Raw genomic sequence first — 16,051 nt, 5'->3', positions numbered from 1 at the left:
CATCGTTTGTGACATTTACAACTGTCTGGCTCTCAAGGTTGATGAGATGCAGCTTGGTGTCAGATATCCGTAATCTCAGATAAATAGATAACGGTGGTTCAGAAATAGGAATCCGTTTTTACTACTTGATTATGGCACCAAAAAAAATAACGTTATTTACCACGACGATGACTCAAATTACAAGTCATAAATAAACACCGATCCGGCAATTAAACAAACAGCGGGAGCCAAATTTGAACTTTGACCAATAACGCTTTGAAATTCAGTGCGAAAATGTCCGGGATTTATTGAGGAAACTACAATCATTTGTTCAGACGGGATGAAACGTGAAAATTAAATGAGGCTATCGATTGGCTTTTGTGTAGCGTCACACTGAATATTGTTAAATGTAATACTGGCATCAATATTCTTCATACAAATTACTTCGGACAATTTCTTTGTGCCGAATTTGGGAAACAATTTTAAAATGACTGAATAAATATTATTAAAAAAACCACCTTTATTGTTGATACCAAGTTATATATATGTATGTATATGTTATGTATACTTTTCGCATATCTATTATCAATTAGGCTTTCGTGCTTTAATAACGCTTGAACGATATAATTTAAAGAACAAAGAGGTAAGAACTCCTTCAATCTAGAAACTAGCAGCAGTTTCCAAGTAATTCAGCTACATTCAAGCGTTGAGACGGAAGGCAGCGCTAGTCAAACAGCAACTTGTAACAGACTCGCCTCGGGCGATCCATACTCTTCCCTTACTTGCCATGTTTAGAAATACTGCAAGCCACGTACAAGGTACGAAAATCTCTTGCAAAAACCTTATCAGGTAACACATAACATTAAACATTAATTCAGCATTTACGTAATACTAGTTGACTAAGATTTTGCAAATTAATTAATACTAATTTATCTTATCACAGTACTCCTTGTCGCGTTTGTTTTATGGACTACATGAGTAGTTTACTTACATAATTGTAAAATTATCTGCTTCGATTTCGATAAATACGCAACAATTTAGAATAGAATGAATACCGTTAGTCGAAAGTTAAATAAAACTCGGGTAAGATAAACATGATTCTTCGCATTTAAAAAAGACAAAGACCAACGAATTCAATATTCACTGTTAAAATATTTATTGGAAATAAAGAGCATTCTAAATCCACAGAGGCACACAAAAAAAGAGAATAAATACATCGCATTCGTGTCTGATGGTCACCATACATCTGCTTAGAAAGCGTCTTTGTAAAATATTCACGACACTCGGTCGTTCGGCGAATGAGGCGAGACGGCGCGCTTTGAGGAATATTCCTTTATCTTTGCCGCGCCAACGATTACTCTGCGTTGTTCAAAACGTAAAGATGTTAATTCTAATTACCTATTTTAATTGTTTGTTAAGGGTTTTGTTCGCAATTATTTAAATTCTGTCTTGATAACTTATTAAGTACATATTGTCAAGTGTCTGAACTGAAATATATACATATTAATACAAAGATAATGATTTATCCCATAATACTCGTAATACTAAATGAGTCTCTTTTAGCGTGTAAAATGCATTGCGTGTTGCTCTCTAACCTTTAAAGAAACACAAAAAAGAACAAAAAACATATATACGTTAAGTCATTGCAAAGCAATTTTAGAGAAAACGTTTATTTGCCAACAAAAGCAGTAGACGACGAACGAAATTAGAATTTAGATGACGTAATCTGGCTATATTGATTTGTCCTGGTAGCTTCACTATCTAAAATGCAAAGAGTTTTTAATGCTTTCTCTAGCTACGGTTGGCAATGATCGATGTTTGATTTGTACATCATTTCTGCATGTGACGTACAAACTTGGCAATCTCCAAACATACATATTATGTGGAGTGCAAGCTTTGACGGCTGACCAAATTTCAATTTTAGTATGCGAGCCCCTGCCTTATAAAATATTCAGACAACGTTTAATAAAAACAGAATTTTAACGCTAACATTCTTTTTGTAAAAGAATTTATAAATGTTCAGCATTTTTGTTACTTTTTAAGATATATGGGCCATCGGCTAATGATAATTTAAAGAGATAGCTTTAAGAATACTTTAGAATTATTTTGTCATTAAACGACCTAACATTTTTGTGTAAAAATATCCATCGTTAACATTTTTCTTTGAATAAATAAATTCAAAGGATTTTCCACAAATTGTCTCATTATAAAAGCTCAAATTATTAAAACTGTATAAATTATAAACCATTTAACAATACAATTTTCAACAGTACACCTGTCACATGCCTGTCACTGTCTTTCGTATAAAAGATACGCCACATTTTAGGCTCCAGTGGCTTGTTGTTATTAATTATTCCCTAATTTACAGAAAGTATTCATTGGCGGTGAAACTAAAATGTTTTTGTAATTTCGCAATGCACTTCACGTGTAAATGACAGCGAGATTTATTGCTTGTTTTCAATTTAATCGAGTCATTGCTACCGACGTTACCCTTTACCTAACCTTACGATATTTTAAGTCTTATCAAAGTTAAAGTATAGTGAGCGAAGAGATTAACTTTTCTTTCAAAGATATTCGCCTCTTGCCCGCTTAAGTATAATCTAGAAAACGTGCTTCCCAAACTTATTTATCGTCTCTATTATGAACTCTGCTTTCGGTAATAAACAATAGGTCTTGAGCGCCTGTCGGCTACAATAGAGTGGGCTGAGCTAATTAATACCAGGTGCATTAGGGAGGCACAAAGGGATGTCGTGAAGCCTGCCTTTAAACCTGATGGAGAGCTTAGCACAACCTACCTAGAACCTACCTACAGTATGCAATACCGGAGTACCTCATGGAAAATTCAAATACTTTTAATGCAAAGATTTCTGCTCGATTTTGTTTGAGCTGAAGCAATTCCCTGCCGTAAGTTTTATTTGCTTGCAGAAGTATTTGAGCGAGGTTTTATGGATTTCAATATGATTTACCTGGATTTCTTTCTAGTATTACGCCAGTGCTGCTTTTTATTTAAGCGTTTACATAATTAAAAGACTGAATGCAGATGGAAGTATATGCATGTTGTTTGTATAAACAATTTACATTAGTTTGTTTGTGCAAACATAGGTGTTTTGTTTATATTTTAAGGCAAAGATAAACAAATTGGTTACATATTCTGCTATAAAAGTGTAAATGACTTTTGGTTCATTTTACTGTGGGAAAAACAAACCAACTCGCGTGAAATGTTCAGTATACGCCATATAATTTATGAATACAAATTGTTGGACTGGTGCACCTACCACGTAGTGACACAGTACTCTCATCTCTATCTCGAGTGTGTAAAGTTTAAATTTCAATGAGAGTACTGGATTGTTTATAGCGTCAGTTTTAAAACTGTCCCTCTAAATCGTGCTAGGCTTTTTATTTATTCTGCTCATGACTTCCCTTATATTTCCTGCTATTTGTATTTTTTAATGATCTTCATTGTCCCACCCCTTACCCCATTTGCAAAAATAAGTGCCATCGTAGATTTTTGTTGGACAGAAATCATGCAAAACCCCTTAACTAGGAAAGTTGTTGAATAAATACTACCGTATATAAAAGTAAATAATATATATAAATACAGGGACTAAGTACTTTGCAGGGACATTTCAGCAATTGAAATGATATTCCATGTTTGCCTATTATACTCACAAATCTGGGAGATGCCGTTCTGAATAAGAGGATTATAAATATTTAATACCAAATTGCCATCTAAGTCAGGGCCAGGTGGACAGAATCAAATCAAAATAATACGTACAAAAATATTTCACTCAACTTGGATATTTTATCTAAGTGACTAGAATTAGGCGTGTTGAAGATTTATTTGAGATTCAGTACTTAATATCAGCCTCATTTATTCCTAAAGCTTTCAAAAAGCTAATGGTATCAAAGATATTATAACTCAAAATCCTTTTCGCGAATTATTTTAGAATATACAAAAATGATAGGGATTAGGATAAAAGCGAGCCGACAGAATTTCACGCCAAATAAACTGGTGTGACGATTAATCATGTGGTGTGAGACTGTCACTTGTTATTTGTGGGAAGGTACAAAAAAATCATCGTTGCGAGGAAAAGTGACAACGCTTTGTAAATATCACGTAAGGTACGAAAAATATGATACAACCCCCGGTATTATATTAAAACCTGCCCTGAAATTCGGCCATCTTGACCTTTTCCTTCGTTGAAACCGATATCGAATGAGGTTTCACATACGGACCCTATTTGTCTCATTCGGTTCAAATTTCTCACATCGTAAAAATGAAGATTTGTTCATAGTTCATCATATACGTATGTTAACCTGCTTGGTACAGAGGTCGGGTGAATCATCGTGTTTTGTTGATTAGTTCGCAAGTTGTGACGTCACGCTGAAACGCTAGCAACATCGTGTTTATGTACTGTTATATAACATACGTATGGCTGGCTTACGTGTGTTGTCATTGCAAATTAGTAGCTTCTGTGAGGGGTCACAACACGTCACACATCCTATGTTACGATTGCGTAGTTATGACGCATGTTATTTTGTATACGTTTCTGGCCTACTGTAGCTATGAGGGTAAAGTTCTCCGTTATACTGTACTTTCTTAACCCAGGGCTATTTCAGCTTCTTTGTGTGAAATTATCCGACTGATTATAACCAGACATCATTATGTTACTTGATAATACCACAATTGAAAAACTGTATAACATTTTGTTTACAATTCATATGAGTATTCGGGAACACAAACAAACAAAACCATAAGGATTAAAGGTAACTGTTTCTCTCCACGGTCGGCGGCTCGTGTTAAGCTGTCGACCTCATTTTATGTGCCGAGGGAGGTGTAGCTCGGATGATAACTCAGACAAAAGTAATGGGGGATTTGTAATGTGAAATGGTCAGTCCGCCGGACGCCCGCCACCGGATCGAGTGACAACAGCGAATTGCGGCTGTTTCTAAACCTAACAAATGTGCCATTTGTCTGTTTGAGTTCGTAATGGCAGAACTTTTGATGCAAACGAGTGTTAGCATGTTGTAGGTTAATGTGAAAGTTTGGTAATCAAATACGTGTATTTTGAAACGGTTTGTGTGAAATTTCTATTTTGTTTGACTTGTATTAACATATTTTAACAAGCAGTAGCTTAAACCATCCCTTGAATTAGACAAGGAATAATTAACAGTACAAGTGGAGTAATCCACACATAACATTCATTTTCATAATATGCCAAATAACGCTCACACTAACTCGACATAAAAATGTCATAACATGCTATCAAAATAACATGTAGAGCAAATATTTAGTTTGTCAACATAAGCACTACGTCACCACAGGGGTAGTTTTCAAAACATTGCTAACAGAACTAAAAAACATTTCGCGGAATATACTGGAAACATAAATAACTTTATCACCAAACATCGCTTTGACTCGAAATATTCACAAAACATGATTCATTTGAAAATTCCTTAATGACGTATGTGATAAAATTAAGATTATTTAAAGTATCTTGACGCATCATTTTCTTGGCTTGATTCCTGCTAATACACTATCAGGTAAATTGACGCTAATCTTCTTATGGATGGCGTTTAGAGTGTGTTACTCATAAAATACCTACTACGCAAATAATTAAGTAAATAAATATTTGATAAGATGATTCATAAAGACTTATATAATATAGAGACTCCTAAACATTTCATGTTGAGGTTTGGAATTCGTCTGTCTAGTAAAGAGCACGAAGGCAAAACAAGGCTAAAACTTATCGTTCGTAAAGCTTTGTGTTTTAATTCAGTAACTTATTATTTTTGAAGGTCATAAGACTGGATAATTGACCTAATATATCCAGTAAATATTCATCCTTGACATCATACAATGTTAACCAGTTTAGTTCTAATTGAACGTAATTTGCATTGAGTTACATACGGTATATTGTTTTAGGTTAATCAATAGATATTGCGCAGACTGATTCCCCGTACATTGCATTCAATCTATCAATCAATGCGGATACCAATATAATGGTACCGGTCAAAAACGTCAGCGTTGAAATAAAATAATATTTATGTACCTAGTTACATTTTTCATCTAGTGAAAAGCTGACTCATAGCTGTTGTGCTTTTGTTTTTCCCGTCGCCGCGGCCGTCGGCTCGCAAATTATGTAGATAGACATAATTATTGACACTCGCCTATCTATTACAGATAAAAGATAATTTGGTACAATTTGGCGCAAGGATAATCATGTAGAACAAAGTTTGATCGGGTTATCGTCAGATAAGCTCAGTCTGAGTAACATTGTTTCATAACGATATCAATTACACATGCGATAAATTATCAGTTTATCATTTTATATCTATGTAAATGTTGTCAATCAATTTGTATTATAATGTGATGTTACACGTGTTACGTGGACAAAACATTTTTTTATTGATTACGTGGTGTATTTGTTCTTGTTCTTCCTTCTTCCTTGTTCCTATCATGATCTTTATTTTCAGGTATAATTCCTGTGTGTATTTTACCGTATGTAATTTATTTACTAATTTTCCTTAACAGGAACTGAGCAAAATAAGAGATGAATTACCAACAGTTAGTGCTAGAATTTAGTTTAAAAATTGAACACCATTTAAGTCAATATTTGATGGAATGCAGAAATCGCTTTGAACAGCTGATTGGCTAAATCTATGTATATTTAACCAAGTCTTGGACCACTTGCAACTTAATTGAAGCTTCAATTCGAAATGTAGTTGCTTTGATAAACTTGCAGGACAAAGTATTTCTCAATGAACTTGTGTGCGGTACCATTTCAGATCATTTGCTGTTATTCTGTTCTGTGGTTTAAGTTTTAATTGGGATACCTAGATATAATTCTATAGTACATGTTATCCTTTATTATATTGTGTCCTTATTTCGTGTTGTTGTCATTGCTCTTGAAGACAAATACTATGCGTACTACGAGTGTTTTCCTTTGCTGGCGTAACGCTTTTTTCTAGATTTTGGCTGTTACTGAAAGCACTGAACTTTTAGCTCCAACCCGTGCCATAAGATGTTTTATTTCATTACTTAAGGAAGAGCGATATCTACAGCCCTATTACTTAAGATACACATTCTTCAGTATGTAGAACGCGAGAGAAATAACATAGCATGACTAAGTAAACTTAATCGAAGTTATCAGAAATAAATCGATTATGCGCATTTTCTTACTTATGTTTATATAAGAAAAACCTAAGAACTAAATCCTTCGCATGCTTTTTGATTATTATCTATGCATGGTATTGTAGTATCTGTATGTTTAACCCAATCTCCAAAACTCCTCAACCGAAATTGATGAAATATTCACAGACACTATAATATAGATAGGTACATCATCAAGAGTACTGTTAGACACACTATTTTAGTATCTAAAATAATTGTGAAGATTAATGAGTCATTGTTTGTACAAAACGACTTTTAGTTATCCACCTGCTGTTTAGTTGCAGTAGTTTAATCATTATTAGAGACACAACAGAATGTCTGGATATATTCCAAGTGTCAGCACGTGTCTACGTATTTGCAAGATAAATAACATTAGAATATAATGTTCCGAGTGTGAAAGCATTGTAATAATACAGCCAATTTTATTCTAGGCGCCTACTATCAAGTACAACTTCTCAAAATAAGATTGCAGGGGTTTTGAAGTGAGAGACCGCTTTATGCCTTGTAGTGCCGTCTCTCTTGCACAGTGTAATCCTATTGTGTGACATCGACTGTAAAGCAAGATTTTATATCCTCATATTTTATGGTCTAGTTTCATGCCGTATGTTCAGCTGAATCTTATTGATATAACGTCTGCGGGAAAGTTTTACGATTAAGCCTGCTGGGTTACTGTCAGCATGTATTTTGATGTTTCAGTATACTCTATCGAAATAGTGGGGAGTTATTCGTATACCTAAGTGTATTTTAGATTGTTTTTGACATCGTGAATGTGTTTTTGTTTTTCATTACGTTAGAGTGTATTTTTTTCTCTGCATTTGTAAACCAGTGGAAGTGTCAGTAGTGGTTGAAGTTTATACAATATAATTTATTACTATGTGAGCAATTGAACTGCTTTTACACAACACCGCAGAAGTTTCATATACTTCAATAAGTTTGTAGTACACAAATAGCGATATGTTTATGTTTAAGGTTATAACGGACTTTAATGTACAGGTAAGTCTGAAATGAAAATTAATTTAATTTGTTTAGAGAAATAACAGCAACCGTCTTAAGTTTTATCGAGCACTTATGGTTCTGAAGTACTGAAATTCTTAATATATCTTGATGGGACCTTATCATAGTCATTTTCCACATTACAAGTACATTTATCACGTCGGATCTATACATGGATCACTGTAAGAGCATCTATAATAAATGTATGTCAGATACACACGTGTTATCAACAGTTACATGAATATTACATGCCCCTGGATATTTCATAAAGGGGAAACTACTAACATAAAATAAAGGTGAAGGTAATAAAATGAAAGGAGCCATTAAATGTAGCCAAGTGTCGTAGTTCTGAGAGAAGTGCTTCGTTTTCTGTGTCTGGTTGCATCTCGAATATAATCATCGGGATATATGGTAGGTGTAACTCTTGGTACTTACCTGATATAATGGTATGGAGTTAATGTCACTCTTTAGTTCGTTTTTAGTGGTAGATTGTACTTCCTATAAAGGGTCGCATGCTTTAATATTTTTACGTGGTTATTACGTACATAATAAAAAATATTTTTTTGTTGATTATAAAGATATGAAATGTTTGGTTTTTTCTTTATTTTATTTCCTATTTATAGGCCTCAACAACAGAACCAACAGTTCATAACAGAAAATAATTTCAGTTATTATGTGCCGAAATACCTATTGTACACAAGGGAAATCGTAGATAGCCAGCACATTAAACATGAGTAAAACAGTACGAAACAATAAAATGTGTAAATGTTGGATAAAATGACAAAAGGGAGACACAAATTTGTAGCAGTACGCAATGAGCTGAGCGAAATATAAATTCATTGTGTAATTAACTTTCAACAAGGTTTTTAATACAAATAAAACATGTTTGCACAAAAAGTCGTATAAACATCGCTGGGTTGTAAAGAGTTTTACTTTTACTTTGGCTCTGACGCACGTCGTTCTAAATGTATTCACTTGGCAAATACAATCATCTGCGTATTCCAATTTTTGGTTTTATTAATTTGAGTATTATTTTCTGAATATTATGAGAATAATTGACATTCATAAAAACTAACGTTTGTTTGCGAAGTCTCCAGAATATGTTACGCTTCAGTACAAAGGCGTACGTAATGGGACGTTTTCTTTCATTACATCTAAAGGACTGTCACAGCGAGATTTAGTGTGTGTTCAGATATCATGTGTGTGTTGTCAGTTGACGCAAGGAATTTGGCTATTATAATAAAATGTATTGTGCATTGTGTAATAGAAACATAAGAAGTTTAAAAATGGGCACCTTTCAAAAAACACCTCCGAGGCATCCGAGTCGCTGCGAGGCAGTATAAGTTTAGGTAGCACCATGCCTTTCTTTCGCCGCCCGCGTATGCCGGAGGGCGAAGGCCACTGCAACTCCGTAATGGCCATGGGGCTGTGGGGACTGAGTATTGTAAGACGGCGTTCGGGGGGCGGCAGACTAAGTTGCTGCAAGGCACGTCGCTCTGTGCTTGCGAACAGCCCGCGTCGTTTCTCTGCCGAGCAGCCCATGTCCTCGCCCGACAGCGCCCGCCGCGCCGGCGCTCCTCTCGTTTCCCGCACATCCCGCTCGCTCGCCGTGAGGAACGAGCAACGGTCGTGCAGGAGCTGGAGGGCCGCGCCGGCGACGTATCCTTGCTTGGACGGAGACTTTCCATTGAACGGGCAGTTTCGACCCGCGCAGCAACTAAATATTGACCACTCGTGATGGTCGTCTGTGCTACCTCGCATTCTTCTTGGCTTGAACTTGAGGTTCCACTGCGCGAGAACGTACTAGTTTTGGATGCAAAACTTCTATCGCTATAGTGAGCTGCCGAATTACTAGAAGTATTTGCATCTGCGGATTCTGATGAAGCTTGCTGTCGCACGTAACCTTCTTCTAAAGAAGCGTGCACTACACGAGCATTAAGCGAGCTAAACGCTGCAAGATTAGGCCGTCGGATTTTTCTTTCATCATCTTCCTCCTCCATTTTTAAAACTTTATCCTATATAACCTGCACTAACACATTAAATCGAACACAGCACTATTCAATACACCATTTATGCATTTCAATATATTTATTGCATTCTTATATTTTTCTTACATGAATAGATAAAATAAAATACTTAATAAGGAACACTGGACACAGTCTTTATCACTATTTGAGACCACCACCGGGATAAGGCAGACACCTGGAACAAAACGAACGAATGAAACATACTGCTGAAATTTAAATTAGAATTTATAAAAGGTCTGTGTTATCTTAGGGTAAAAGGTTTGAAGGACGACGAGGAAAGGAATTACAATTGGAGAATCCAAGTGCTTCGAACATTAGTAACTGCCGCCATTACGTATAGATCAATACGCCCATTTGGCTGCGCGTGTGTTAAATCAGCGTAATGAAAATTGTAGGGTAATTTGCAGTTGTTAATAGCTTCAGCTAATATAGAAATTTTAATTACATTCAGTTGGCGGCCTTGGAGTCAAGCGCCAGTTGTCCCGCCTCATTTGCGCAATCTGTGAGGGCCTTGACTTGGGCGGCATTCAAGCCGGTAGCTTTGACTTGTACGTCGGCGCTCTTTGAATGTTCTTTGCTCTCGCTGCTCGATTCCACGCGCTTTGTGGTTTCGTTTCCATACTGATCAATGAAGGTCTCTTCTTCAAACTCCTCCTCGTAGCTCTCCTGGTAGTGTTCGCGGAACTCCTGTCTGGCCTGGATGGTGACCTTTTCGGTGGTCTGTCTCTGTTGGATCATCTCATCCATGGTCCTCTTGACGAGCTGCTGTCCAGCGGCGAGTTGGCTGCTTTCAGACATCTTGATAGTTTCTACAAGTGTCGGAAAATACAAAGTTATTACGGACTGCTAAAATAAGTTTATTTCTTGGTATTTTTACATTTGTTCTGATTATATTTGTAACGTTTCTCTACTGTTCTTAATTTATGAAGAAAAAACAGTCTCGTAAAACAATCAAATTAAAACTCTAACAGTATTTTTGAAAGTAAAAGAATACAAAGAAAAATGTGAAACCTTACATCATTGTGCATGAGTAATACAAGAAAGTTCAGTTTGATAGAAATTGATAGCTATAGCTGGCGACGTGCCAGATGGGAATGTTTGGACCGCATTTAAATTTACCTTGTTCAAGAAATTCAGAGTTCGACTTCGGAACAGTCAACGACTGTTATATTTTTCTTCCAATAAGTCAGTGGAATGTGATTTCAGAACGTAAAATAATGCAGGAATATAACGAACATTTCTAGTAGTTTTCGTAAACAATAAGAATACGATGCTGTAAAAGACTGAAGTTCACAACATTTCAGAAGAATAGCGCAATAATTTTCTATTTAAAGAAGTCTCGTGCTTTATTTATGAGTCATTTCGAACTATTTCATGGTTGACTGACTCAACTATAAACTATGAGAAACACCTTACTTCAAGGAAAACTCTAAATTCGATATTATTTGTTAGGTGCTATTGTCCAGAATAATTTAAAGAGAATTACCGATTTATTTTTGTTTTATAGTAAGCAGGTATTGTGTTGGACCATGAAGAATGATTTTACAAAAGAATTTGTTCACCGTTTGACTCATTTGAGCCGGCCCGTCCTTGTCACTCAGCCCTAGCAAGACAACAATAGTAATTCGTGTCTATTAAAAACGTGCGAATACCTGTCTGGGTTTGCTTGACCTATATAACATCCACTATGAGGTTTTCAGTAACGGTTGCTATGAAATGTTTTATTGTTAAATAAATTGTGGTTTATAATTTATTGTTTAAGTACTAAATTTTAAAATTATAGCAAAAACGCGGGGCTTTTGAAAATCATTTTTTGTGGATACTGGATAAATATGGTATTGGAAAAAGCTAATCGTTGAGTAAATGTGTGTATTAATAAAAAAAGGCAAAAAAACATGTGGTGATAGCATTTCAAAATCTGCCTACCTGGCAAACTAGATCGAGCGTAGATCGAACTCAGAATTATCAAGACTTAAGTAAAATAATTTTAACAAAAGTAAAACAAAAAGAAAGTAAATACCTTAGTAACGTAAAGTGCGAATGAATTCCAATAATGTGGTGCAACACTGTTTATGAATGAGGGATATTGTGGAGATGTTTCCTTGCGCAAGCTCGCGAGTGGACTGACTGGCGGGGGATCCCGCGACGCGCTTTGTTGCGCCCGAGCTTTGCGTGGGCGGCGGCGACGTGGCACTGCGTCTGCGCACATAGCCCTGCGCCCCCAATCACATACTACATATGTCTTGGCAAATTAACCATCTTAGTTAATTAATTTTGACATTGAATATATTTATTCATAAATTAATTTATGATTCACAAATATTCATAACTCTATCTATCAAACCCGTCAATGTTTATAAAGCAAACTGCTAAGATAGGTGCCTCAGGACGCCCAAATAGTTTCTGGATAATAATTTGATGTGTCTACACGCGATTAATTATCAACATATATCTGTCAAAATTAAACGTCTTTGTGTGATTAATTACGCTAATTCACGAAAGCTGCGCTGCCAAAGATGCCGAAAATAGCAATATGCGTCAGGGAAGGAGGACCGCGAGCGATGACTCCGGACGACGGTAGGGCGGTAAACAGTCAGCGTCGTGAGTAATTGGCAAAAGCTCCATCTGACTAAACTTATCAATGCACTGCAGATCAAATCCCACGTGTTCTAGAAACTGTTTCAAATACTGGAATTTACTGAAATCATTGTTTACGGAAAGCAGCGATGAGTCAAATAGTTATTTGTTTGCTGTGTGTAGCTGTTTGTTTATTCACAGTGCCTTTTTTTTAAATAACTTTTTTTTTAATATTTATGTTTACTGCTTTATTACTGTGTGTACTTACTGCAACGATTATTGGTTAATATTTCAATTTTAGTTAAACTAATGACATTGTTAGTTTTAAATGAGGCTATTTTTAATTACGGATTACCATTTTGTAAAAAGTTTTTAAAACCATTAGTACTGTGAATGGTTTTAAAAACTTCAGAATAAAAAAAGAAAAATATTTGTAGGTATATCCAATAAAAAAAAGACTTCTAGTGCAATATCCCAAATCATAATTAAAACTACAAAATCACAAAATAAAAAAAGGTTACTGAACGTCTGAGAACACTAAAATTTTTATCTTTTCCACTTCCTCTAGACGCGTCTGATGGAAGTATCCCACTTCCTATAAAATATTAAGGCCTTGCCAACTGTTAAAATGAAATATAGGTGTATGTATTAATGACCCTTCAATTATTAACACTGGAATACTCGACAAGATGACAGGTTCAGAAAGCGGAGTTTATGAGCCATTACGAATTGATGTCGCTAACTAGAATGTAATTTATATCACGAATGTTCCAGAATTTATATAATAAATGTGATATGAAAACTGGGTCTCATAAAACATAGAAACTAATAAGTTATATTTGGAATTCGATATTTTGTTTGAAGTCTCACATAAGTTTAGTTAGAAAAGTTACGAAACACTTTTGTGTTAAATATATTCTATGAGCTTCTTAGAGTAAAACTATTGGATATCATGAATCATATTAACAAAACGTTCTCCTTTAATTGTCATTTTAAATTAAAAATTAGCCTCTTTAAATTTCCACAAACTCACAAAGTTTAATTCATAGACACATTGCACCCTTACGTTGCGTAGTCGGGTAAAAACGTAGTCATCGTTAAAATTAGTGGGATAATAATGAATTCATAGGCTACATTGAACGGGTTGGCTGTCGGGGGTTTCATTTAAGAGATTACAAAGCATTTAGTATCTGACAGGTAAATTCAAAGCCAGCTGTCATTTATTCCGTAAGCCGTTTGGCTGGCGAAGGCCACTTTGGCATCGAAATGTACAAGCATAATGTATGTACAGTGTACGTGATGTCGTTGAAAGATGTATTAGCGGACAGATGCAAATTACCGAAGACGTAAAAGCGCATTTAAAATACTTCCAACTTATTTTTGAACGACTTTAAACGAAAGAGGTTCTTCATTTAAGATTTTTTTATTCTTTTTCATGGGGGAGTGAAAATGCTTTTTCGAATCATCCAAACTAGTTCCAAATTCAAAATTAATTGAGAGTGCCAGTTTCGTACTCATTAAGGCATATTATAGGGACTGTTTATAGGTACTCGTAGAATAGGATTCATATTTTCGAAGTTATTTTTTGTTAAGTGTGTATTCTTTTCCTCTCTGTCTATTCCTACCATGTAATCTTCCATTTACCACGCGCAAAATACTTTATTTATCTAATACTACATCTTGTCTTGATAATGGTATAGATATTAAATTGACAACCACTTGTGTTTGCTCGTGACGGTAAATTATCTTGTATTTTTATCAGTTTACAAGTACTAACATCAACCAGATATAATATTTGAATGGGTACATACCTACTTGTGTAAAAATGTTATTTTACTAACACTAAAACTTTTTTTAATTTTAATTTGATACTAGCTGTTGCCCGCGACTCCGTCTGCGTGGACTTCAGTTTACAGCGTTCGGTGGTCCCCGTTTCCATGGAAACAATCCCCTTAGTGATCTTATAGCTTTTACACACCTTTTAAATTTTCCCTCGGGAACTATTCCAAAAATCGGGATAAAATTTTAAATTTAAATTTTTAAATTTATTTATTGTGTAACTAGGACTAGATTACATGACAGTAGTTTTATGACAGTATAGGCAGGCACAGAGTTAGTATTAATCTAGTTAATGGGTTGAGTACTGTTCTCCTAGATAGGCTACAAAATAGCCTGTGTTTAGGAAAGACAGTTCTGGTCCCAAATCTTAGTAGAAGACAAAACTGTTGCACGTGTTATGATCAAAAATAACATATTAAGGTTTGTAAAATTTTAAATCAAAATTAAAATCATGTACTGCCGGTAATTGTAGCAATAGGATACCTTTCTTAATTCTAGCCGGTATTAAACTAAAGAAAAATAAAATAAAAAATAAAATGGAAAGTTAGTGTTAGTACAGTGATATTATGTAGTGTGTATGTGAGTGTGTGTGTGTGTGATGTCTGTTTGATATTGTATTTGGTGTGTGATTATTTTATTTGTGTGTGGTGCTTGTTTTCGTGTAAGTGTGTTGTGATAGGTATGTGACAATAGGTAGTAAAATCATTTATTCAGGAACACTTCAGTTTCATGATAGTTAAGTTTTTGTAGGTGCGTGCGAACAATCTTTTTGCAATGAAAGTAAGTTGAGCCGTATATAGGGATTATTGCGTTAATTTTATTGTAAAGTGATGGGCCAAGGTAGAGAGAATTTTTTTTAATAAAAGACGTATGGGCAGGTGGAATAATGCAGATTAAGTCCTTGCGGCGCTTGGTGATTTGCCGGAAAGGTGTTTTTGTGTGTTGCAATAGAACTATGTGCAGAATATATTGTTGTCTAACATTAAGTACGTTACACAATTTGTAGAGTTCACTTGTTGGAAATAATATGTTTCTAAACGTGGCCACTTTCAGAATAGCCCTGTGTGCGATCTCCAGAGGATTCAGAATGGTCTTTGCAGCACCACCCCAACAGGAAATACAATAGATTAGTAAAGATTGACACAGTGCAAAGTATACGGTTCGGATGACATATGGGTTTGCTACATATCGTAGGGTTTTAAAAATGTACATTAACTTGCGCATACGGCCGGAAAGAGTGTTAATGTGAGACTTGAAATTAAGGTTTTTGTCCAGAATTACGCCAAGGTATTTAATTTGGTCCACTGAGGTTAATGTAGGACATTGACAATTCAATTTTGTTTGCGTGGTACAAGAGTGAGCTTTTAGCGTAATTGGCGTTCTTGGTTGTGAAAAGTTGGAAATGGAGAAGTTAATAAATTTTGTATTGGTGGTATTAAGGGTCAGGATGTGAGAAGAGAGC

General features: G+C 35.3%; 3 protein-coding genes and 1 pseudogene across 10 annotated transcripts in view; all 4 read right to left on the bottom strand.

Moving 5' to 3' along the window:
- Positions 1-16,051, bottom strand: part of LOC113495472 (carbohydrate sulfotransferase 11-like) — a 602,728-nt gene that overhangs the window by 260,128 nt on the left and 326,549 nt on the right. The gene's annotated exons all lie outside the window — the stretch shown is intronic.
- LOC113495462 (cAMP-specific 3',5'-cyclic phosphodiesterase) overlaps positions 1-16,051 on the bottom strand; it is a 301,983-nt gene that overhangs the window by 107,484 nt on the left and 178,448 nt on the right. The gene's annotated exons all lie outside the window — the stretch shown is intronic.
- Positions 8,736-10,165, bottom strand: LOC113495478 (annotated as a pseudogene).
- Positions 10,220-12,300, bottom strand: LOC113495481. Its single transcript, XM_026874260.1, has 3 exons — positions 12,194-12,300; positions 10,619-10,982; positions 10,220-10,348 (listed from the first exon to the last, which is right to left on the bottom strand). The coding sequence occupies exon 2, from the start codon at positions 10,969-10,971 to the stop codon at positions 10,621-10,623; it is 351 nt and encodes a 116-aa protein (XP_026730061.1). The 5' UTR covers positions 10,972-10,982; positions 12,194-12,300; the 3' UTR covers positions 10,220-10,348; positions 10,619-10,620.

This window comes from Trichoplusia ni, chromosome 6 (assembly GCF_003590095.1).
Source record: "Trichoplusia ni isolate ovarian cell line Hi5 chromosome 6, tn1, whole genome shotgun sequence".
Classification (NCBI taxonomy): Eukaryota; Metazoa; Arthropoda; class Insecta; order Lepidoptera; family Noctuidae; genus Trichoplusia; species Trichoplusia ni.
Note: the sequence above shows the minus strand (reverse complement) of the source record. Positions and strands in the feature narration are given on the sequence as shown.

Bases quoted from the DNA above. Each gene is read 5' to 3' on its own strand.
- LOC113495481 (XM_026874260.1), bottom strand. From the start codon at position 10,971: ATGTCTGAAAGCAGCCAACTCGCCGCTGGACAGCAGCTCGTCAAGAGG.